Raw genomic sequence first — 27,388 nt, 5'->3', positions numbered from 1 at the left:
GAAAATCACAACTTTGTTATCGTTGTGATGCAAAAGCAAGCTCTACTCCCTTATTACATCTTATTTTCTATAAGCTCCAAACTATGGGAGGTTGCTACCTCAATTTTTTCTACAAGCTACAATATGCAAGGAAACTCCAACTCCCACAAGTTTTTTGCATGCTACAACGCACAGGAGGCTCCTATCTCAATAGGCTGCAACCTATTCTTTATCAAGCTGCAAATTGAAAGGAGACTACAATCCCTTGATACATACAAGTTCTTGGTCTTCAATTCTACATAGCTCTATCTCTATCTCTGCCTCTTCTCCTCTTTAAATTTGCTTCACATCAGCTTCATATGTGTCAGGTAGCTCACGAACAATAACTCAATTTGCTCTCACTTTCTCTAACTCTCTAACCATACAGCGTTCCAACCTCACACATTTTTAAAAACAAACTTTGATGGCTCTTGGTATTCCAAACATGAATATGAAGTGAAAAGACTTGTCCTTTTGCATTCCACTCATTCGTTTCACACCTTTTGAGATTTTGAATATTAAAATAAAATAAATTTCAAAATACTCAAATAATATGCATTACTATAAGCCTTTACATAGTGTACAAATCAACCTTCACATGTGCAACATAACATTTCATTGCCTTTTCCTTTGCTTTATACCTTTTCCTTTGCCTTGCATCACAACAATTTCTTCAACATAGCAATCTTTGCAACATTATGCAAGCATTTCAACATATGTACCACAACTCCTTCATGCCTTTGCCTTTCATTGCATCAACACAACATGGCATATCAAAGCCATCAACACAAATATACCTAAATATAACAACATCCTCATTCAACTAGGCCATACCACTGGATACCTCTATTCTATCTTGTTGATCATACTTCCTCACACTTTTGTCAAGCATCACAAGCATAATAGGTTCAACACAAACTCAACTCCTTCACTAACAACACCTACAATGTACAATCAACCTTACAACACATATGCAAGCATCAATATCACATATGAAAGCAAAACATTCACTCTCCAATGCCATATCTTTGTTCTCTTGTTGCTGCTACTTTGTTGTTCATTTGCCATCACCTTCATCCCTTGTTGCTCCTGCTATCATCAAGCATACCAAGCATACCTTGTTTCTCTTATTGTTGTCAAGCATTTCAAGCATACCTTGCCCTGTTGTTCCTTTGCCATCAATGACAACAATGCCAACAACTAAAACAAGACCTCTAAATCATAAATATAATCAAGCTCCACAGCCAACATGATGGGAATTGAGATTTTGTAACTTGTGTACCTGTGGTTGATGAAGATTATAACTACAATATGGTTGATGATATATGGTGTAATATTGTTTTTATGCTTTTTATAACTAATTCATCATTCTATATGCTTTTGTTGACATATATGCATCAAAATATATAAAAATCGCTCCCAACTTGGAAGCTTTTGAAAATTGTTGCTCCCTACTCCCGCTTCCAAGCAACCTTTCGTAGGACATATGAATTAGTTGCTTCGTTGAAGGTCTTCCACAAATCAAACCTCCTAATTGTGCTTTTGAGGGTCGTGTGATGGCTAAACATCATAAAGAGCCCTTTACAAAGGACAAATCAAGGAGTGCTTCCAAGCCCCTTGAAATGACTCATGGTGACATTTGTGGCCCCATGACCACCATTTCTCTTGGGGGGCTAAGTATTTGCTCACTTGTATTGATGACTAATCTTGGTTCCTCTCAATCTACACCATTAAATCCAAGGATCAATAGTTTGGCATATTTCAAGAATGCAAGTCTCGCTAAAGCTCAATGCAAACAGAAGATAAAGTGTCTTCGGATTGATGGAGGAGGTTGTTGAAGAATGTAACTAGGTTCGGTCTTCATAAATTATATTTGAGTCATAATAAAATGTATTTATCAAAAGAAAGAAAAAGATATTTATTATTATTATTATTATGGCTTATTAAAGCATGGATTTCAGGCTTGGGTCATCATGTTTTAGGTCAAAGTCCCCATTGAGGACTTCTAGGATTTATACTAAGTCATTAGAGCCATTGTCCATTAAAAGAGACCCTTTTTGGGCTTTTGAATTATGTAAAGTCCCTCCTCCCTCTCAGAGGTTGTTGCTACTAGGTCGAAGTTATTGCTGAAAGAGTTATCATCTACAGAAGGAAGAAAGGGATGGCTTGGTGTCAAGGAAGTTTGTGTCTAGGGCAAGAGTCTTGGATTAACTATTAAGGAAGAGTTGTTGACTGGGTTCTCCCCTAGATAGGGTTTTTTCCCTAGCTGTTTGCCTACATCTGGTGTCTGTGATCTTTGTGCTATTGTTTTGGTAATTGCTTGATGAACTAAAGATAAAAGAAGAACATAAGAATATCACAAGTAATTATCAACATAAAGAAAAACTTTTTGCCTTTCTGGTTTTCTAACATGGTATCATAGCTAAGGCGAAGAAGGAAAAAGGCAACCTGAAGATCTATTGAAAGGAGAATAAGGAGTCTTAAGAAATTGAATAAGGGTCATCAAGGAAAGGAATCATATAAGAAGTCAAGCCTACTATCTTCAAGAAAAATGTCTAACTCAATAAAGGGAGAAAACAAATTAGAAGGAGCATCCAATTACAGGGCATGGAAAAAGAGGATAGATCTCATCCTCGAGAAGAATAAAGTCGTGGATCTAGTCAAAGGAAAAGTAAAGAAGTCTTCAAATGAATCAAGTGAAGCAAAGAAAGCAAAGTTTAAAGAAACCGAAATATTTGCCATAAGCCCAATAGTGGATGGAATAAAGGATAAACTCATCCAGAGATTTGGAAGGATACTTATACATTCGAGCAATTATGAAATGAATGCAGTCAAGAAGAAGTCAGAATATCTTTAGTAAGAAACAAGGATAGTGAAGAAGAGAAAATCTCGAATTCCTATTCCGCTCATCACAAGAATAAAGGAACCTTCAAGAAGTCCAAAGGGCCAAGATAGACCTATCCAAGATTGAATGGTACATTACCAACAAAGGATCACCAAAGAAGAACAAGATGGAAGGACCCAAAGTCAAAGACCTATTTGCTAGGGACTCTATCCCTTACATATCCCTCTACTCTAAGTTTTGAATTGTTTTCCTTTATGTTTTGATTTATAGTACTTGTAGGTCTAACATGCTTTGAAAGAACATTTTTGAGTTGTTGTAGGTATCCCTCAAGATTGGATTAAGAGGGACTCCTCGCCATTTTACCAAAGATAAGCATCTTACTCCTTGCATTATCCTTTTTATATTTGGTTTCTGTCTCTTATCTAGATGTGTTTGTGTTAGACGCTAATAATTTTTCCTTGCTTAGGAAAGCTTGTTGATATACTCAGGGATTATGAAGGAGACCTCAAAGGACAAGCTTGAAGCATGATAGAAGTTCTATTGAATCGATGTCTTATAAGGTTTGTCTAAAAGACAACTCAAAGGTATGTCTTATAAGGTTTGTCTAGAAGACAACTCAAAGATATGTCTTAGACCATAAGCTTTGTTCTCTTCATGATAAAGGTATATTCATTTTAATAAATCTACTTTACATTACTAACAAGTGTTATGTCTAGGACCTTTGAATCATAGAGATTCTTGTTTGGGTGATTAATCATTAGATTGAATCTACCCTCATTAAAAACATCATGTTTGTGGAACCCTAAAAGGTTCTCTGTAAAACCCTAACCTGAGGGTGTGTCGATATTGTTGATGAATCCCTAGTCTTCTTAGGGTTACTGATGAAATCTAGAAAATAGTATTCTTTTGATGTTTGGGGTTTTGATGGTGATGTCATGTTTGGAGTTTTAGTATTGCTATGGAAACCCTAGTCCTTTAGGGTTGGATGATAATGTCTATATGTTGAAATCCTAGACCTTTAGAGTTTTTGGAAAATTAGGGTTTGTTGTGTTATGTATTGAAACCCTAGATATATAGGGTTTGGTAGGGTTTATAAGCAAGACCCTTATTTTAGCTAAGACAATGTCCTAGGAATAAAACATCCGTCTACTCAAATTCCTAGCCCGTTATATGTCTAACTTGAAATGTATTGATATTTGTGCCTTGGGCTTACCTAATGGATATTGATATGCTTATACATGATTATGAAATCCTAGATATGTATATGTGCTAACCAAATTGTTGATAGTGTGTGAACTCTAGGGTTTGCAACTAAGCCTTAGTCAAAGTTTGATATTCTATGATATGGTGATAGTGTTTCCATTATGATGATAAAATCTAGGGTTTACTACAAACCCTAGTAGAAGTTGGTCATATCATTGAAACCTTAAATTGTGTTGTGCTTGATTTTATTTGTTGACATCTAAATCTTAGCGTCTCATGTACGGAATATAGGGTTTGCATTAAATCCTAGTAGAAGTCTAACATATGAATTCTAAAGTTGTTAGATGCATTGTAAGTGTACTTGTTTGAATTGCTTCTAGGGTTTGCAATATATTCTAGTAGAGTATGTCATATCTTTGGAAGAAATATTGAAACCCTAGATATAATAAAGATTGTTATCATAATTGAGTTGGTCGAAGTTTTAATGATGAAGTCTAGGGTCTATGACAAAACCCTAGCAAGAAGTTGAAGTATAAAAGTATGTGTCTCTTGTTATTTGTGAACCTAACTAAGTTTAGGTGTTTGATGTCTAAAGTCTAATGCTTCCATTATTGTATGATTCTGATATAGTTAATTTCATGCTTCTATATGTATGTATTTGGTTGTACTTGTTGTCTAAGTTGTGCACATACATAATCTTCAAGATGATGAAGATGTTTGTAAGTAAAGTTGATTTGATAAGCATGATGAAGGAAGTTATATGAATGATGATGATCTAGAAGGATGGAAGCCACGAAAGGTTTTTCGATGATAGAAAAGAAGTTGATCTCCCTAAGTTAAGAGGGAGCCTAGATAAAAAAAAGAGTATATCTCCCAAGTTGAGAGGGAGGGCATATTATAGTCATGATGGATACCTTAAAGAAGAAATTGGAGAATGCATATTGAGGTGCTGTTGAAAGAAGGAAAGCAAGATTTGATTACAACATGTGAAGTAGGAAAGGAAGTTGAATGCTTTGTAAAAGATTTGTTTGGGAAGCCACGAAGTCCTACTGTGATGAATTGTGAGGCAACATCAAGATGTCTGAAGACCCCAGAGGTTTGTTTACTCATGAGTATCTGAAAAGGTTGTTACTAATTGGGGTTGTGACTGTTACAGTAAATCTCTCGAAGTTTTTGAAAAGCATGCTTGAGGTTAGGGAGATTTGATGTATTGAGGCATTGTGTGTAAGATGCCTGGGGGGACATCTAGCCAGCATATGTGTTGATGTCTAGTTCCCAAAGTAGTAGGGAGGGTGGTGTTGGTCATAGAGCTCTGACCTTTCATTACACACCTAGATCCCTAAGTTGATGGTTAGTAAGTAAGCCTAATGGTACCTAGAGAGGCTGAAAGCTTTAGTCCATCTTAGTCCCACCCGGATAAATTGCCCTAGTCAGGAATCTAGTCTGTGGCATTGTAAGTGCCTAAAATCTTCATGAGTTTTGAGATCTTGCATGTACTTGTATATGTAAGTATGAATACCTCCCTAGTTAAGAGGGAGTGTTGAAGACTGTAAATAGGCTCGGTCTTCACAATTGTATTTGAGTCATAATGAAATGTATTTATCAAAAAAAAAGAAAAAGACTTTTTTATTATTATTAATGTGACTTATTAAATCATGGGTTTCATGCTTGGGTCATCCTGTTTTAGGTCAAAATCCCCATTGAGGACTTCTATGATTTATACTGAGTCATTAGAGTCATTGTCCATTTAAAGAGACCCTTCTTGGGCTTTTGAATCATGTAAAAAGATTTATTATTGAATCAAATAAGCTATTTGTCACCTCCACACCAAGTTGGCCTCAAGGAGATCAAGTTGGCCTCAAACTAGGTAATTCGACCTCACCAGAAGAATATATATTGGAGCAGTTCAAATTCATTTGGAGACGCATCTCACATAAGTTCGATTTACAAGAAGAGGTAGCTAAAAAGTGTGAAGTTGTAGAAGAAGAAGAAGAGTTGCTTGAAGAAGGAAGATCGAAGTTTTTGAGTTTGTCTCTCTCTCACTCATGTGGATTTACTGGGTTACTTTGCTGGAAGGACGAAGATACTGTTGGGTCAAAGTTGTTGTTGGGCTAACTCCTGGATCGAAGTTGTTGTTGGGCTAAATGTTGGGTCGAAATTGTTGTTGGGCTACTATTGAATCGAAGTTCTGTTGATCAAAGTTTTGTTGCTACTAGGTCGAAGTTATTTATGAAAGAGTTATCATCTACAGAAAGAAGAAAGGGATGGCTTGGTGTGGAGGAAGTCTGTGTCTAGGGCAAGAGTCTTGGATTATCTCGTGAAACTATTAAGGAAGAGTTGTTGACTGGGTTTTCCCCTAGATAGGGGTTTTGCCTTGGCTGTCCGCCTACATCTGGTGTCTATGATCTTTGTGCTATTGTTTTGGTAATTACTTGATGAACTAAAGATAAAATAAGAACATAAGAAAGTTAATAAGAACATAAGAATATCACAAGTCATTATCAACATAAAGAAAAACTTTCTGCCTTTCTGGTTTTCTAACACTTTCTTCCAAGTTACCCCATAATCCATGTAAAAATACCCAAATACAAAAAAGAATAAGCACCCGATTGTAGAATGAATAAAGTACCTTTTGATTAGAAGCCCACCTTTCAACACGTGTTCTTGACAAATGGGCGAGGAGACACATGAGTGATGAAATGGCACATCACATTGGCTACAAAGTGGCTCTCAGAGGCTATTGGTTACCAGCTGAAAGAGATGAATAGTAGAAAAGTTTCTCCTAGGGGTCACCCACTTTTGGTGGGTAACAGGCCCAACTTGCCCGATGAGGAGATCGAGGAAGGAGATATAAAACAAAAGAAAGGAAAACTCAATATAAAAGATTCAAACAAAAGAAACTTAGTTCAAAGGGAGGAAACCAAACCTCAGTCGAGGAATAAATTTCAAGGAAGCAAAGAAGTAAAAATCAAGTAGAACATGGGGGATCATATGACTTAACCATCTAAACGGATGATTACGATGCAAAGCAATGAGAAACCAAGGAAAATATAAGTCCAAAAGAAAGCATTTTCAAATTATAAAGGAAAAGGAAAAATCCCCAAGTTCTGCCCAAAACTTTGGGGGATGTTGAGGGCTCAACAAGTTTCCAAAAATCCTACTCAATTGGTGACTTCCTTGACATGAATTTTAAAAGGGGGCAAGATCCAAAGCTCATTAAGGAAATTATTTTACAACTAAATAAAACCTAAAGTAAAATCCTGACCCTTCAGACCAAGAACCACCATTATCATGTCAAAACTATCCTCTTCACTCAAGTGCAAAGAAAGAAGATCATGACAAAGAGATGCCAGATAACAATAGCCCAAGTGTACAACAACAGGATCGAGGATTAAACCCCAAGCTTGATAGAAAAATAACATAAATTAGATTCATGAGAATTTTAGAAAAGAAGAAAGGCAGAAAGATGAGAGTTGAATCTTCACAGATCTTTAGGGTACACTCACAATAACCATGAAAAGTCTGGTATATTTTGTGTTTCAAATAGATATAAAAAGTTTTACCTAGCAAAAAAGGTAAAGAAATACCTTGGCTTTTGAACCATGACGATTATTAAAAACTATGGGTTTCTCCGCCATTATATTGTATGGTTTAGACTGGTTGCAAATTCCACAAAACTATAAATATTTCATGGTCGTTTACCAATGGAATCACAATTGCACTTGATAACAAGTACCAAGTGCTCTAAAGTGCCCTTTATACAATGATGAGAGGGTCTTTGTTGAACAATTTACCTTAGTTATTGCATTTTGGTACAAATGCAAATTTTAAATTGTTAACAAGACACTTAACTAGAACATACTTCATACTCGTAATAAGCCGCCGCCTTCTTTTACAAGGAAAATACCTCACAGAAAAGCCTCCAAGTACTTCCCCATGATCCATGGATGGTAAACAGTCAGCCCTGATTATGGAGCATAACCCCAAGGGTATCAAGAGAGTCGAGTCTATGACCTCCCCAACTTTTGAGGGAGATACTTCACTTCTAGCTCATGACCACTTGAGTTAACCCTCGAGGCTAAACTTGTAATAAACCTTCTAAAAACCTAGGCATAAAATATAAAGATATTGTCACAATTTTTATAGTTTTGGGTGCCAAAGACAACAGAAAGATCAATAAAGAAGACATTCATGAATTGGATTAATTAGTTGGTTTTCTACATCTCTTGTACTCATTATTAAGTAAATTTATTAATGTCCAACTGATGACCACAAAAGTAGGTCAATGGGACTCAAGAAGAGTACAGTCAGTATGACTTCAAAGTTCAAAATAACTTGTAAATTTTAAGTGCCTTATGCTATTACTGTTTGCTTATTCATTACGCGGGTGGGAATAATCACGAATTTTCACCCTTTTCTAGCAACCAAAATTTTATCAAAGCCACAGCAATGTAGCATACTAGATATACACAGCTTAAGAATATCATACTGCTTTTGTGTTTTCTTTGCAGCAATTAGTGTAATTTAAGGTTGAAACTATATTCAAGGCAGATAAATTGCTAAAGGCAGGCAGAAGTTTCCAGGACATATTTTAGCACTCTAAAAAATTAGACTTGGCAACAGACAAAATTTAACAATTTGTCCAAATAATCAGTGTTTCTACAAAATACACATACACAGAGAAATATATATATATATATATATATATATATATATATATATATCTGTGTGTGTGTGTGTGTAACATTTGCCCAATTTCTCCATGCATAACGGTAAAGTAAATTTAGACTTGAATACCAACCCCTAATACAAATATTTTACATTTTACATAGAGAAAAACTGAAAAATTTATCCAATAGACTATCATAAAAGTATAAGACATTTGTTAAACAATACAAAATACTTGATTGGAAGTTTAAGATGGGAGAACACTCTTACCAGGTAAATTATGTGTAAACGCACGACATACCAATGTCTTGAGATCAATCTGTTTTATGACACTTTCAAATATGGCCATTCTTGATTTCCTTGCCCGATCAGCCTAATCAAATGAGAAGATCAAACTCAAGAAGTTTTTGCATTACAAAAGTACCATCAAGTTCAAAATTCAAAATTACAATAATGTGATCAAAGTTATTTGTTTGACTAGTAAATCATATCTTCCAAACCTGAAGGTAATGCAACATTTTTAGTCTCCTAGTCAGAAACAGCATATGGTGGTTTGATCAAAAACATAAGCAAAATGATATTGTTGGTGTCCACTGCATGATAGCACAGCTAGGTATTATTCGCATGCTAAAGAGTTTCCTCCTATAGTTTTCTTTTTGGTTTTCAACCAAGGAATGTATTAAGCAAACCTTATTTATATTGAAAGATATCAAAAGTTGAGAATGAGAATCAAGGTTTGGAATCAAAACCACAACTGATCTAAATCAAAACTCAAATTGTCGTGATCAAGGTTTGGTATCCAAAACTCAATTGATCTAAGTTGACAAACTCAAATTAGCTTGAATAAAAGCATGTAAATGTTGTAAAGGTGCGACCAGGGACAAGAGAATAGGGAGCACACAAAATCCACAAAATCAAGATTGTAAAAGGAAAATGGATGGATCTACAAAGGACAGCAGGTGTCCCCAAGAATGTCTTTTAGACTAGCAATCTCGGGGAATCCAAAGCAATGGCTAGATTCACCACTAGTGACCCTAGAAGGGTTTGTTAGGAATGCGCCAAAGGGAAACCAAAGAAGGAAGAAAGTGCCCCCAAAGAAACCAGGGACAGAGAAAATTACATCAATTTAATGTTCTGACCCTTGATGTTATGAGCAATGTTGAATAACCAAGCTCAAGGATCAGAACATTAAATTTAAGGAAGAGCATTAAACATTAAACATTAAACTTAAGGATATTTCAAAACTGATGAAGGCATTATCGATTTCGACTTCATTTTCATGTCCTAGAATGTGATCATCTTCTTCTTATAAGGAAACATCAAGAATTTTTGCTCTATGTTTAACATGAACGTACCCAGTTCTTTAAACCAAGATAGACCGAAATTATGTCAATCTCTTTGTTATACATAGATACAACGTTGAATTGAGATATATATTCATAATGATCAATTGTCACTTGTAAATCATTAATTTCATACTCTTTCTCACCAAAAATATTTTCTCTTTCACCAATATTTGGCTCTGGAATTGATAGTTGATTTGCCAAATTAATATTGATGTAATTTTCTTTGTCGCTCATGTTGATAATGACATTAATCATTTTTCCTTGGATACTCCCCTTTAATGTAAATAATCTAAAATCTGCAATTGGAAGACCCTTATGGGAGAATCTTCCTTCCTTCATTTTTGAATTATTCATTCTTCTTTTTTGAGATGAACTTTTACTATTGATGGAAATATTCTTCAAATTCACCTTTTAATAATGGTACTTTTATAAATGAATTTCCTTTAATATTAATACTCCTTCACTTATGTGAACTATTAAAAGCTTGGATAACTTCAGAAGAGACAAATGTGCAGGGTATGTATATAACAATGTTGCACGACTCGTACTCGTATAAGACCCGTCACGGCATTGACTCATCGACTTGTATAAGACTCGAGAACGACCCTTATAAGACTCATATATGACTCGTCAAAATACAAAAAAACATTGAAATATGGTAAGATTTAAGCACAAAAAAGAAACTGACAATTCCAATCCTTATAAGTTATAAAAACCACAATATATGCAACAATTCATAACATCATCTCATATCTATAAAAGTACAACATAACATATTCATTTTTTGTAAGCAAAACATTTAGATATTGAATAAGAAAAGGACTCATGATTCCATAATTAAAATCAAAAATGTCAGCAAGTTCAAATTCAAACACAGATGTCATAAATGATAAATGATTGTCTCATAACAATCTTGAGTCTCATCACTCATGGATGACCACGCCTACAATAAGGCCTCGTGGAGCTAGTGCTAACATCGGAAGGTTGAAGCAACTGTGACACAGGTGTATTTGGAGTCTCCATTTGAGATGGCAAACTAGAGAGATTCTCAATCTCTTCATCAAGCCAACTCAAATTAGGGGCCTCCTCCTCCACAATCCAATCAGACTCTAAATCAATAATATCCAAGAAGATTGGATCTGTATCCTTTGGTTGCACTTGTTTTGTGAGCATTCGAAGGTTGTAGTAGATGAAAACCAACTTCTCGAACCTCTCATGCTCCAACCTGTGTCTCTTTTTGTTGTGGATGTGCTCAAACACTGACCAATTGCACTCACAAGAAGAAGCACTGCAGGGTTGACTCAGAACTTTGATGGCAAATTCTTGTAATTGTGGTGCCTCAGTTCCACAACGTATCCACCAATGAGCTGTAAAAAAATAACAACAAAGATTATCAATTTGCAATGCCAAACATATAAAAGAGAACTAGCAAAATTACAATCTAAGTTCTAACAATTTGCACTTACAAGGCATTTTCTTGTCCTTGAGACGTTGGCTTGAGCTGAATCCAAACATGTCAGATGCTTCCTTGTACATATCTCATTGTATGTTGATTTTGTCCTGAATATCTTGATCCGGGAACATCTTCTCAATGCATATCATGACACCTCTCATCACCTCGGGATCTCTTTGAATGCTAGACCCCTCATTATAGAATAAGCTCGGATTGAGATATGCTCATGCTGCATGCAATGGTGAATGTAGTTGCTTGTCCCACCTAGAATCAATAATTTTCCATATAGGGAGATATTTAGATTCATTTCCCTTATAGAAAGTCTTGATGGCCTCTTTGGCCCTATCCATGCCCTCATAAATATATCCCATTGCAGGTTTCTCTCCATCCATCAATCTCAAGACTTTCACAAGGGGCTCAGTGAAGCTGACAATCTCAGTGACTTTGTCCCACAAACTATCACCAAAGACAGATGCTTTCACAAACAATGCTTCTAGTTTTGTGTTATCTTTCCAAAATACCCATTGTTGGCTACAAAACATTCTTCTCAAAGCTTGGTACTCATACAAAAGGCTTTGGAGGGAAAGAAAGTTTGTAGCAAACCGTGTGACAGTTGGGCAACTAAGCTCGCCCTGTGTGAATTCGCTCATAAGGTTCAACACCCAAGCATGAATAAAATATACTTGGTAATTTGAATGCATTCTTGCACAACATCTTGCACCCACTCCAACTTTCCAATCGTTCCTTGACACACTCAAGCTCCTCATCTAGCTCTTTCCCCCTAAGTGCATTATAAGATGGGGGTTTGTATCCAGGGCCAACACTCGCAATGGCATCCACCATGGGCTGATAAAAATAAGCCTTTGCATAGTTGAATGAAAGATTGTTATGGTACCAAAACCTCCTCACTGTCGTATTTGCATCCTTCCTCTTCTTTTCATTAAAACTATCCAAGGTTGGTTGAGATCTTGGAGTTGTACGAGGACTGAAGAAAGAAGAGGTTATACTCTTGTTTGCCACAACACTTGAAGAGGAGTTACCAATACCTGGACTTTGAATCTGTGTTTCACTTTGAGATGAAGATCTACCTATCCCAACAATCTCATCCTTCCTTTTTGCCCTCTTAGAACTTTCTTCTTTAATGGATTCCAAAGCAGCTGCCATTTCAGTAGTGACTTCATCAGGGCAACTTTGACAACATCCCACACCATTCCCAGGAATTTTGGCTAGGTGGTATTTCAACCTATTTATGCCTGCATACATTATGGCATTGCAATAATTGCACTTGATATGGTGGTCATTACGGGCAATGATTCGTTGACCAAGTGCCCATGCAGGATCACAAGACTTTCTAGAACCCTTTGGTGGCATGGTGATAGAATCTGGAAGAAGAAAAAAAATGGGTTTTTAAATTTTTTTTGGTTTTGAATTTTTTTTTATTTTGCAAATTTTTTTGGCCTTGTCGCTGAGTTTCTCAGCCACACAGGGCCGCTGTGTGGCTAAGAAACTCATCCACAAGGCCTGCCATAGTATCCTCGGTCCGTAGGCCCTGTGGCTGAGTTTCTCAGCCACACAGTGGCCCTATGTGGCTGAGAAACTTAGCCACAAGCCCAAACATTAAAAAAAATCAAAACATTTCAAAAAAAAAGAAAAAAAAACTAAATTGAATACAAAAAAATTACATGGAAAACATTCAAACAAGGTTCATGAAGCCTACCTGAAGCTAGGTCTGATCCGATGAAGCCTCCTTTAGCCTCCTCCAAGAGCTCCTTCACTGTGCAATGGAGTCACTCAACACTCATACAAATTAGCCAAACACTCAAATGACAAGTGAATGACAAATGGAAGGGAGAGAGGTGCTTATAAAGCATTTTCTTCCCTCCAATTTCCCTTTCCCTCCACCTCATTTCCAAAAAAGGAAAAAAAAATATCAAAAAACTGAACATTTTGTGCCTTTTGAGGCTCGACGGGTTCTATACGGGTCTGATACGGGTCCTATAGAATACCCATGGGTCTTATACAGGTAGACGAGTTCTATAAGATACCCGCTGAGTCCGAGTCTTAAACGCGGGTTCTATGCGAGTGACCCGGCTTGGTATAGAACCCGCCAAGACCCGTGGGTACTCGCGAGTCTAATATGGGTCATGCTACACTGGTATATAAATATTATTTATTATTGAAGAATGAATAATTTAAAAATGAAGGAAGATTCTCCCACAAGGGTATTCCAATTGCAGATTGTAGATTATTTACATTAAAGGGGAGTATCCAAGGAAAAACTATTAATGTCATTATCAGCATGAGCGACAAAGAAAATTACATTAATATTAATTTGGCGAATCAGCTATTAATTTCAGAGCCAAATATTGGTGAAAGAAAAATTATTTTTGGCGAAAAAGAGAATGAAATTAATGATTTACAAGTGACAGTTGATCATTATGAATATATATCTCAATTCAGTGTCATATCTATGTATAACAAAGAGATTGACATAATTTTCAATCTATCTTGGTTCAAAGCACTGGGTATGTTCATGTTAAACACAGAGCAAAAAATTTTGATGTTTCCTATTAAGAAGAAGATGATCACATTCCAAGACATGGCAATGAAGTCAAAATCGATAATGCCTTCATCAAAAGACTTTAAGCGTATTTCAAAACTAATACTTCAAGAAAATCAAGAAAAAATATCAAACAAGTAGGAACTTGAAGAAGTCATATCCAAAGGAAGAAAAATCTCGTTTGAAGGATCATAATCAGAAACGACTTGCACAAGTCATAAAGTGTAAAACTAGAAAGCATAAATTAAAACAAGAAAATGAAAGTTTTGAGAAGAAACTCAACAAGAGTCTATCAGACAAAGAAGAAGAAAAGTTGTGCTTAAAAAACCTTAATCAAAAGTTATTAGAACAAATCAGAGATTTAAAAAAGGAAAAGATTGAGCGTCAAAATAAAGTTGAATCAGAAATTGAAGAAATTTCACGTATAAAAAATCACAATCAAAATATGCTTATTCAAATTCAGAAACTTAAAGATGGTAAGAAATCATTGAAGAACAAAAATGAAGAACTTATCGCAAAAGAAGAATCAAAACCTTCAGATGTAACAATCCAAGTTGAAGAAAAACGAACGAATATCAATCCAATAAATATCATAACTCAAGAAAATGACAAACCAGTTGAAGTAAAAGCATATTCCGATGTTGCAGTTCAAATGATGGGAATTTCAAATGAAGATCCAATGTTTAACCAAGCGACTTCAGTACATAAAGGAAATCAGATACTTCAAGTAAATCAAGAATTCGCCACAAACAGGATAAAAGGAAATCAAATCATAAGAATTCCTTATCGACACCCAAATCATAAAAGTAGACATCTCAACCAATCTGCAAATCCATATCACTTAGACCAGAAACAAGTGACTTATATTCCAAAGAATATTGATGTCACCATAATCCAGTCTTGTGATAACAATTCATCTCAAGTTCCCAGTAATCGCAAGATTTTGCAGAAGGTTGATTTAAGATGGTCAGGTCCCTTCTTAGTTCAACAATTTTATTTAACACTCAAAGGATCCTATTATCTTGTATCATGAAAGATGACAACTCGAAGATTTCTAAAAGTTGTGAATAGATTATAGGATAAAGAAACAAGATGACACGCCTTGTCAACAATAAGCTTTGAGGACAAATCTTCTTGAAGAGGAAGGCAATGTTATGAATATAATATATAAAAATAACATAAATAATAACAATCACAAGAATAATTAATTAATTAATGATTAATATAAAAGAGGCATGTCTCTAAGGACATGACCATTCATGAAGCGGCACATGCCTAGGTATATAAGCGGGCCTTCATTTGTAACCATATCATCATATTCTCATTCATACAGTTTGTGTGTGTGTGTGTGTGTCCGCAACGGACATCTTCACATTCCAATTGTTCTGGAGTATTCAACTTCTGAGTATGAACTTTGTTCGTTACAGCGATGGCCATATGATAGAGGTAGAGCTCATGCTTGGCTTTTTTCCACGTGCTAATTTATAAGTCCTAGCCATATTTTTCATTTTGATTTTTCTTTACTTGTCTTGTGTTCGTCATGTGCTCTTTCTTTTTCTTTTAGCCGCATCAACCTCCTAGGGTGCATTTCAAGGCCCTACCTGAGGTATGAGGATATGTGGGTGCCAAATCCTAGTGAACCAATGGTCAATTGACCCGAAAGGGATGTGGAATAAGGGATCATAATGTACAGAGGGAAGTGATAAGTATGGAAAAGGAATAGATGGGACACGCTATCTCAATCATGGATTCCCAAGTAGTGCCCCTTCCTAAAGCCATGGGCCATTAGGGGTGGTCCCACTAGACTAGGATAGAAAATTAACCCCCCATTTAAGGTGAGGGAACAAGACTACGGCCAAGACCCTTCTTTCTTCCAAGTCACCCCATAATCCATGTTAAAATGCCCAAATACAAACAAGCATAAGCACCTAATTGCATAATGAATAAAGTACATTTTGATCAGAAGCCCACCTTCCAACATGTGCTCTTGACAAATGGGCAAGGAAACATATGACTAATGTAGACAGCGGAGATATGAGAGGCATGTCACATCGACTATAAGGTGGCTCTCAAGGGCTAGCTACCAACTGGAAGAGATGAATAGGGGAAAAGTTCCTCTTAGGGGTCACCCACTTTTGGTGGGTAACAAGGTTCTTGGTTAAAGATACTTGGACAAGCCCCTTGTATGTGTTTTTGTTGGATCTATTGAAAAAATTGAAAGTATGGCTATAACAAATTACAGATTTGCCAAAAACTCTTGCAATACCCTCATAAAATACAAAATTTAAGTGTAGAAAATCGAAGAGAATAATAACTTGGGTATAAAATGGATCTAATATTAAAACCCCAAGATAAACAAGCTAGTGAGATAAAATTTTAAGCACAAGCTAGGAAAATAAATATATATAGATAGATAGATAGATAGATAGATAGAAAGAGAGAGAGAGAGAGAGAAATTTAAGCATGAGCTTGGAAATATATATATATATATATATATATATATATATATAAGTCACTTGACACGAGGATTCGGGATTCGTAGGATATGGGGATTCGAGTGTCGGAGTCGGACACGTTGACCCTCCGGAATAAGACACGTAGGATTCGTTGTACATTATTTTATTAAAAAAATATATATATATATATATTAAAAATTAGATATTTCTTACACAAATTCTCATTAATGATACAAATTCATTGATTTCAAATATAGATCTTCATCTAGATGTTAGTTTTACTATTTACAAAGTAAGTTAGTAACATTATAGCGTGCATAGTACATACAGTATTCAAATATCTGCATAAACCCTCACAAACCTCATAAACCCTTATAAACCTCATAAACCCTCACAAACCTCATAAACCCTCACTCATAGATTTTCATCTAGATGTTAGTTTTACTGTTTACAAAGTAAGTTAGTAACATTATAGTATGCATAGTACATACAAAATTCAAATATCTGCATAAACCCTCACAAAGCTCATAAACCCTCCCAAACCTCATAAACCCTCATAAACCCTCACAAACCTCGTAAACCCTCACTCATAAACCATCACAAACCTCATAAACCTCATAAACCCTCACAAACCTCATAAACCCTCATAAACCCTCACTTTTTTGGGATTCGAATCTCAAAATCGGGACACAAAGTGTCCTAATGGGACACGACCGAGATTTGATGGTGTGCTGTTAGGACACGTGGTGTCCCATTTTAGGATTCGAATACCCATCGAATCGTGTCGAATTCGTGGGATTCGGACACGTGGCCTGTTTTGGACGAATTCGGTTTCACAGATGTGTGTGTGTGTGTGTATATATATATATATATATATATATATATATATAGAGAGAGAGAGAGAGAGAGAGAATTTTAAGCAAAAGCTAGGAAAAAATATATAATTGGATTTTATTCTTTTATAAAACAAAAATAAAGAGGATTAACTCTTTTCAATAAAATGGTTGCTATTGTGAGGCTTACCTTGGCCTTACCTTACTTTCCAGATTGTCGGATGTGATCACAACCCTTTCTTTGTCATCTATGCACCTTGGACTAGAGAATGGGATTGGAGTCCAACGACTATCACACCCAACCTAGTCTAGAAAACTTGTAGAAGCCTCTAAATCCTATTGAAAAGATCTCCATTGTGGAGAAATCTCCAACCCCTAGGTTAAATATTACACCAAATAGAATTTTACCCTCGATGAAGAAACCTCCTATAAGGGTTTGTCCGACACTTGAGTTTTATTAGTACCTAATGCCAACAAGGGTGAAATGAGGTATAACACCTTGATCACCCACTCCACATGGTGGTATCCCTCAATGGATCAACCCAACAGCCTTGCAGTAATCTGAAAATGCATGTGTCTATTCTATGAAAACACAAATACAACATGTTAAAAAGAAAAAGAATAGAATAAAATCCACAAACAAAAATTGCACTTTAGATAATATAATTTTATTGAATGATATGAATGATCTCAAGGTTCAACAACAACCTCAAATGGGAGGATCTATAGCCTTATATAATTTTTCTTGTAACGGGTATTTAATCCTCTCTCAAGATAACATTATTTGACTTGTCATCAAAATGTTGGAAACTAAGTCATTTCATGAAAATGATTTCTGAAGTAAAATATTTGCCCACACAAAAGGGATCGAATTGCTTGACATGACCATCGATTTGACTTGGGGGTTGTTACCCATCAAATGTGGGTGACCCCTAGGAGAAACTTTTCTCCTATTCATCTCTTCCAGCTAGCACCTAGCAGTGTTTAAATGTGTAACTAGGTTCGATATTCATAATGACATATGTAATCATGATTTTATGTATTTGACATTAAAGAGAAATGAAATTTATTATTGTCATTCCTGATGCATCGGTTTCATGCTCAAGGTTATTTGATTTATAGGTCAAGCACCCATTGAGTGCTTCTAGGGATTGTCATTGAGTCAACAAGTCAATTGAGTCATTGTCATGTATGGAAGACCCTCTTGGGCAACATGTATCAAGTCAAAGATATTTATTTGAGTCAAAATAGAAGTCAAAGACCCCCTCCAAGACAAGTCGGCCTACATTAAGTGACAAGTTGGCCTCAAATAGGGCTACTCAACCTCCAAAGAAGACTATATATATGGGAGCACTCTACCTCATTCATAGGCATCCAATCGATTCAATCGTAAGCACAGAAAACACAAGAAGATCCAACGAAGAAGAGAGAAGACAAAAGGAAGAAGAAATCTAATTATTTAGGGTCCGTTTTGGGCTAAACTCTCACACATGTGGACTACAATTAGGGCATCTTCTCAGCTAAAGCAAAACTGAATTACAGTCAGGTTAAGGAGTCGAATCAAGGGTCAAAGAAGCATCAAAATACAAGTCGAATAATCAAAGAAAAGAAGCCAATCCTAGCGAAGGAAAAAGGAGGAAGAATTCTCCATTATTCTCACACGTGCCAAAAACTAGGGTTGTTGCAGTGGCGAAAATTGCAGTCATACATTGTAGGTCCAAAAAAGGAGGTCGAAGGAGAAGTTGTAGCTATTGGAAAGCTAGTTTGACTGAAGTTGTCTTTGTGGAAGAGAAGCTCATCAAGGAGAGGTGTGAGTTGGTCTTGGAGGGGTCTTGGTCAAGGGTCATAGGCCTTGGAATTCGTCATTTGAAGTTCTATAAGAAGAGAAGAGTTCTTGTGGGTTTTCCTCTCAAGAGGAGAGATTTTAGCCATGGCTTATAGCCTATATCTTGTGTCCTCTTGTCATATTTGTTTTGTAGCTATTTGATGATAGAGAACACTAAAATTAATCAAGTGAAAGAAGAAGCTAATCAAATTAAGTAAAAATATTTCACAAGCAATTATCAAAGTAAGAGAAATCATCTATTTAGCTTCCCCTGGATTTCTAAACATGGCATCAGAGCTAAGGTGACTACAACAAGAAGGATAAGGCAGCTTGAAAAAGGATACACAAGGGTCGAGCTCAAGGACTCTAACCAAAAGGATCACTCTAAGAAGCATCAAGCATCAAGAAGGACCATCTATCACATCTTAAGGATCACATCATCACAAGAAGAAGACCTCAAAAGACCTACCTCCTTCAAAGAAGGAATCTACACTTAAAGCATTTTGAGAACACTTAAAGCATCTTGAGAAGCCTCTACATTCTACATTATCATCCAAGGAAGCAAGAAGAAGCATTGCCATCATCATCAAAGAAATCAAGGTGATCTCCCTTTCTTTGAAGAAAGGATCACATCTCAAGCATATTTTAAGAAAGACATCTCTAAAAGAAGAAGTATTGTCATCTTCAAGGAAGCAAACATCATCAATCATCATCAAAATCAAGAAGGCATCAAGTTGAAGATATCACCATCAAAGGAGCATCTTCACTTGAAAAGTAAGTATCTTTATATCTATGTTTGAATCCACTATCAAAATGACTTCATTTTGCAAGGAGAGCAACAAATTGGTTGGGTCATCAAACTACCTTGCATGGAAAAAGAGGATAGATTTGATCCTCATAGAGAATGAAGTTATTGAACATGTCAAGGGCTCCATCTTGCAAACATCTCAAGAGCAAGCTCAAGCATTATCAAAGTATATGAAAGGGGAAATAAGGGCTCAAAGAATCCTCATAGAATCAATCAAGGATTCACTCATCCCTTATGTAGCAAATATGGAGACATTGAAAGAAATCTATGAAAAATTGGTAGAATTGTTTTCTATAAGCACTGCAGGAGAAGACATATCACTAAGAACTGAATTGCACAAAATGAAGGTATCAAAGGAAGAAGGGATAGCCTCATACCTTATGAGGGTGTCACAAATAAGAGACCAACTACAAGAATTAGGGGAAATAATGTTCGATAAAGAAATGACCATCGTTGTGCTCAATGCACTACCTGATGAATGGGGCAACTTTGTATCAAGTATCTATGGAAAGAAGGAAGCCACTCCATTCAGTGAACTTTGGTCATTATGTAAGATTGAAGAAACTAGGTTGAAGGCAAAAAGCGATGTTGGATCAAATGAACAAGTTCAAGCATATGCTGCCATGGCTAGGAGAAAAGGAAAGTTTGGAAAGTTTGATCCTCAGAAAAAAAAAAAGAAGATCGATATGTCAAAAATACAATGCTATGAATGTAATGAATATGGGCACTTTAAAAGGAATTGTCCCAAACTCAAGAAGGACAACAAGAAGAGAAAAGAAAGAAATGAAGCCCATAATATCAAAGAAGTGGAAGAACTTGAAAAGAAGAAGACAAAGAAGGAGGAAGTGAAAGATCTCTACTATGACTGAGATAATCTCCTTCACTTAGTTCTTTTCAGTTTTGTAGAAAATAACTATCATGATGGGAAGCATCACTAGCATCAAGATGCATTAGAGTTGAAATAGAGATGACATGGTCATAGAAGCTTGGAAGGATAGATGAAGTAGAAATATACATGGTTGTAGCAGTCATCATGATAGAAAGAAAGAAGTTGATGACGTCTCCATTAAAAGCATGTAAGGACAACCAAGTAGAAGTATATATGGTTGAAGGAAAGTCATCTAGCAAGATAGAAGATAGAGAAAGGTCATCATACATCATCATTATTAGAAAGGAGCATTTGTAGAATGAGGATCATTGAGATCCTCTACTAGAATCTTTATAAGAAGGTTCACCTCTACCTAGAAGAAGCAAATGTCTCGCTGATAGTCTACATTCCACCTTGTGTGGGATCCATTGTTTAGAAGGATGATGGTATGGTGACAAAGCAGTGCAGCATGTCAAGATGGTTGAAGTACTTTCATCTTCAAGCAAGGAGAGGAAGATGTCGATGGAAGTCTAGAATCTAGATGACCACATGAAGAAAGAGGTATATATATATATGGTAATAAACAGATAAATTCATGTCATCATATGGTTGCACATAGAATGGTTGAATGCTCTATCTCATGAGCATGACCAAAGAAGAAGGATCTCTTCTATTAGAATAATGCATGACGACATGTAGATGATGTGCCTTGAACTCTTCTACATATTGATAAGATGAAATCAACATAATATGACCTCATATGAAATATGAGGTGGTTGGAAACTATGATTCCTATGATGAAGGAACTATGTATAGAAGTGGGAAAGCAATATATGAAGAAAGGAAAAAGAGTTCGTGAAAGATGCAACTATAGTCACGTAAGATAAAATAAGTATTCAACATCCAATAACTAGAAGAAATAGCTATGACATCTCTATGGAAGAAGAAGGTATGAAGACCCTGATATGTATAATGGAAAAGGAAGACCTTCGTAATATATGTCTTGGAGATGGGTTCATACATGTGCAAGATGTTGATGTTGCAAGAAGTTGATGTCATGACGAAAGGCTATCATTAAAAAGGTAAATTTGATTTGATGTTCATTTTGATTTTTGAACATCTTGTTGGATTGAAACGGGGCTACCTAAAGAGAGTTGTAGATGTCACCTACAACTAGTACTCATGAGATTGGATGGAAGGTCCTGAAAGAAACATGACTTGGAAGAGGTAACTGTATGAAGGAAAGCCAGATGTGAACTAGAAGATCACTTTCAGATGAAGAAAAGGATGACGTGACTATTGGTTCAACACTATGATTTGATGAAGGGTAAGTGATGGAGAAGATGTTCGATACCCTACAATGAAGTGATAATGAAGAAGGCTCCATAATAAAGAAGATGAAGTTCATGACATGATGTAGAAAGAGGAGCCCTACAAGCAGTTGATAGTACCATGATCTCCACTAAAGAGAAAATGGCTGCTGATTGGAAACAAGTCCCTAGTTAAGAGGGATCTTGGGCAAGTACCTAGGTAAGAGGGAGCTTGGGTATATTCCTTTTATAGGAATGTGTACATCCTCCCTAATTGAGAGGGAGAGATAGACACGTCATTCTTGTCTTCATGTTACGAAGAAAGAATGGAGGATTGGGTAAGCATCTAAGATTGATTCTGATACTCTTTGAGGATGTGATAGGGTATCCAATAGGCAAGAGTAGTCAAAGAGGAAATTCTTGGAGGATGTGTTATTCCAAGACAAGAATTGTCCTAAAAGGACATACCCTTTGAACACCCGGGTGGGGTATGTGCCTTGAGAGACAATGATGATGGTGTCTATCAATCATTTGTCTCACCAACATTGTGCTCTGATCTTGTGGAGAGATAGAGTTGTTAGTCAAGGCCTTGCTATGTAACAATGTCGGTAGGTATGATGAGATGCAACGAGATAAGTTGAATTAATATCTTATGAGATGGCTTACCAATCCGTCTCTTCTTATGAGAAATCTTCAGTATGAGAATGTCCAAGTACCATGTATGGATTATGAATACCTCCCTAGTTAAGAGGGAGTGTTGAAATATGTAACCAGGTTCGGTCTTCATAATGACATATGTAATCATGATTTTATGTATTTGATATTAAAGATAAGAGAAATTTATGAGTGACTTTCTTGATGCATGGGTTTCATGCTCAAGGTTATTTTATTTATAGGTCAAGCACCCATTGAGTGCTTCTAGGGGTTGTCATTGAGTCAACAAGTCAATTGAGTCGTTGTCATGTATGGAAGACCCTCTTAGGCATCATGTATCAAGTCAAAGATATTTATTTGAGTCAAAATAGAAGTCAAAGACCCCCTCCAAGACAAGTCGGCCTACATGAAGTGATAAGTCAGACTCAAATAGGGCTGCTTGACCTCCAAAGAAAACTATATATATGGGAGCACTCGACCTCATTCATGGGCATCCAATCAGTTCAATCATAAGCACAGAAAACACAAGAAGATCCAGCAAAAAAGAGAGAACACAAAAGGAAGAAGAAATCTAATTATTTAAGATCTGTTTTGGGCTAAACTCTCACACATGCAGACTTCAATTAGGGCATCTTCTCAACTACAGCAAGACCGAATTGCAGTTAGGTTAAGAAGCCAAATCAAGGGTCAAAGAAGCATCAAAATACAAGTCGGATAGTCAAGGAAAAGAAGCCAATCCCAACGAAGGAAAAAAGAGGAAAAGTTCTCCATTATTCTCACACGTGTCAAAAACTAGGGTTACTGCAATAGCCAAAATTGCAGTCATAAATTGCAGGTCCTAAAAAGGAACTCGAAGGAGAAGTTGCAGCTATTGGAAAGATAGTTTGACTAAAGTTGACTTTGTGGAAGAGAATCTCATCAAGGAGAGGTGCAACTTGGTCTTAGAGGGGTCTTGGTCAAGGGTCATAGGTCTTGGAATTCGTCATTTGAAGTTCCATAAGAAGAGAAGAGTTCTTGTCGGTTTTCCTCTCAACAGGAGAGGTTTTGGCCCTGGCTTATAGCCTATATCTTGTGTCCTCTTGTCTTATTTGTTTGGTAGTTGTTTGATGATAGAGAGCACTAATATTAATCAAGTGAAAGAAGAAGCTAATCAAATTAAGTAAAAATACATCACAAGCAGTTATCAAACTAAGAGAAATCATCTATTTAGCTACCCCTAGATTTCTCAACGAGCAATCCCCAAGAGCCACCTTGTAGCCGATGTGATGTGCTATTCATATCTCTGCCACTTGCACCAGTCATATGTCCCCTCGCCCATTTGTCAGGATCACATGTTGGAAGGTGGGCTTCTAATCAAAAGGTACTTTATTCATTTTGCATTCAGGTGCTTACACTTGTTTGTATTTTGGGCATTTTGACATGAACTATGGGGTGATTTGGAAGACACAAGGGTCTTGGTCGTAGTCTTGTTTTGTCACCTTAAATGGGGGATTAATTTTTTATCCTAGTCCAGCGGAACTACCACTAATGGTCTATCGCTTTTGGAAGAGGCACTACTTGGGAATCCATGATCGAGATAGCGTGTTCCATCTATCCTTTTTCCATACTTATCACTCCCCTCCGTACATTACAAACCTTTATTCCACCTCCCTTCTCCGGGTCCACTTGACCATGGGTCCACTAGGATTTAGCACACCCCCTCCCCTTTTCAACATAAGTGGGTCGGGCCTAGAAATGTTGCCTTGGGAGGTTGATGCAACTAAAAGAAAAAGAAAGAGCTCATGGCCACAAGCAAGAAACAAAAGAAAGAAAAGTATAGAATGTAAAAGATAGTTGGGGAATTAACATTAGCACGTGGGCAAAGGCCAAGCATGAGCTCCACACCTTACCATTATGGCCATCACCCAGTTCCTGGGGCCAACGTTGCCCTACCACATCATGGAAAGGAACCCTTGCATGAATTGATCCACCACTAAGGGGTAACCACTACTACACATCATTCAAAGCATTCTCTCATTTCCTAGAGCTTCGAGTAGTAATATAAAGAAAAAGCAAAAAGCAATAAGAGGGGTAGAAAAACAAAGGCCAGGGTAATTCATGCATCCACGATTGCTCCCTCCCCACATTTTTATGCCCAGAATGTGGAATTCATCATCATTGCTACCCCTTTGACCATGGCATTTGACTCTGAGACCCCTTTTCCCCTCTGTCCCATCATTATTTGTTGATTTGGGGTAGCATCGGATGTACTCTAGCCACGAAATTTGGTGGAGACATTAGGGCACATGAGATCTCCAATACCCAGAAAGGGTTTGGACAAATTCTAAACACTTAGGGAGATATTTAATGGAGTCCCAAAGTCTAAACTTAGGAAAATTAAAATATTAATGTGAATTAATATAAAACTGTGTTAAAATGGTCCAAAAGACATGGATCAAGCCAAATCTAATCTTAGTCGTTGATTAGGGACTTAATCTTGGCCGTTGATTTGTCAACGAGAAAAGTATAAGAGGAGGCTTGAGGGTCACTTGGAGAACACACCAGAGTGATCAGTCATTCTATTCTCTAGAGCGGGGTTTGCTAAGAGAGATAGAATCGGTGATCAGTCACAGCAAGGGGCAGTGAGTACGAGGTAGAGAGGCAGGGACAGTGCCGAGAGACCAACGTAAAAGCAGAGAGAGGCAGACGCAGAGCCACAGGGAGCCACGCAAAGGCAACAGAGACTACGCAGAGCCAAAAGGGCCTGCGTCATCCATGCAGAGGCTACAGGAGTGACGCAGAGAGCCAGAGAGGCTGCGCAGAGCCTCAGTAGGCTGAAGCGGAGGGTTTCAAGTTGACACAAAGGCTAGCAGGGCTGACGCTGAGCTTCAAATTGTGTTGGAGAGAGATTTCGTGGAACAGGCTTTCCGAATACCTGTTTCGGAAGAAAGGTATTGCTGCCATATTTTTATCTCTGTCGGGTTAGCCAGTTTGGCACCCGGTGTACTCATAAAAGAGTTGCTTAATAATAAAACCCTCAAATAGCTGCATCGATTTTCCCGCATTGGGTTTTTCTGGGGACATTAGTCCAAAAATAACGATGTCATTTGTGTGCTTGTTTCTGTTTCCTTCAGTTGATGATCTGTAACGTGTTGAGCATGCACTTGTATTTATTTTTAGTATTTACATGGTAAATAACTTGTAAATTAACAGAACAAGTAGGTAGGAATAAATCAGTAAAGTGCATGGAGGGTTTCTAACTGTTAGACTTAGAAACTTCAACATTATTCACATGACACCTATCGATTGAAGGGAGAATTAAGGACACGTCACTTCCCTTTGGGGGTTGGAAACGCCTAATAGGGTCGTCTATTAGCCACTCCTATTTAGGGAGGTAACACCATTATGTGACTAAGGCCCCAATTTTGGAAAAGGAACCTTGTATGAAGTGTCACATTGCCCATTACTTGCAAGCTTGGTTCACTTAGATGCAAAAATGATTAAATGTACCTGATGATATAAGTTGCAACACTGGATATTGTGTGTGATTGGCAAGTGGTTTCATTATGGGTTGGGCAACTTAACTAGGGCCCAAGTCCACCAGAGGATCATATTGACACACACAAGTGTTGGTTAAGAGTCATCGGTTCCCAAACATTCATAGAATCATTTGCATTCATGGGAACCTTCAGCACCCTAGAGCTTCTGCGCTTTGCCCTATATTATTCATGGGATGATGCAAGTTGCAACTGGACCAGCATGCCCCAGTCGACTTAATAGTGATCACATGGTTTGGCAGTTGATCCAGTGCCCAGATGAGGTTTGTCTCAACTTTGGAGAAATGGGAGGGCTTGCATCATCTTTAGTGCCCTCGGCATTGGGGTCCATGGGATGATTTGCACTGAGACAGAGGGGCCAACCCCTCCATCAGGATTCTAGAGGCCCTCTAAATCACACATGGCACCATTTGGCCTCAATGCATTCCCTTTGGAGGCCTACACACGTATGACATCAACGTTTTGGCCCTCCTTTGGGAGATTTATCATTTGTTCACATTGGTTACTAGGTTGGCCTATAACCTAGAGGTGTTTCTTGCCCATCACTTTATGATTTTAGGGGTTGTAGGCATAATAGCACATGTTAGGACTCATATATATTGGAGAGATGTCATTTCATCTCTCATCATCACTCAACTTGGGATTTTTGGCCTCCTTAAGGCTTAGAGAGACTTGCACTTCTTGTTCTCTTAGATTATTGGATCACTAGATGCATTTTGACATTTGGGGCTGATTTTTGGTTATCTTTTGGAGCTATTTCTTGGCATAATGTATGGATCTCTTGCATAATTGTCTTGTACGTACTTTTAATTGTTGAATGATCTATTTTCTATGTCTAATGTATGGAAATATTGATTCTAGATGATGATGAATTGTGCCCTAATTTGTTGAAAACTTATTAATTGATTATCTAGATGAATTTGGAATGCATTACTCATACATGACATTGTAAGAATTATCCTAGTGGTGAAACCTTGGAATCTCTTCTCATAAAACTCCATTATT

General features: G+C 37.0%; 1 protein-coding gene across 1 annotated transcript in view; it reads right to left on the bottom strand.

Annotated features, from left to right (window-relative positions):
* The window catches only part of LOC149243680 (uncharacterized), a 47,820-nt gene that overhangs the window by 7,771 nt on the left and 12,661 nt on the right, over nt 1–27,388 (bottom strand). Inside the window, exon 2 of the mRNA XM_089367846.1 lies at nt 9,005–9,107. Within this exon, the coding sequence (XP_089223972.1) occupies nt 9,005–9,083 (79 nt within the window). The 5' untranslated portion in view covers nt 9,084–9,107. The remainder of the gene's footprint in view (nt 1–9,004; nt 9,108–27,388) is intronic.

The sequence above is a fragment of the Pinus tabuliformis genome, chromosome 8 (genome assembly GCF_031772625.1).
Source record: "Pinus tabuliformis cultivar Carrire ecotype Pingquan chromosome 8, CPIR1, whole genome shotgun sequence".
NCBI lineage: Eukaryota > Viridiplantae > Streptophyta > Pinopsida > Pinales > Pinaceae > Pinus > Pinus tabuliformis.
This window is presented reverse-complemented; position numbering and strand designations above follow the sequence as displayed.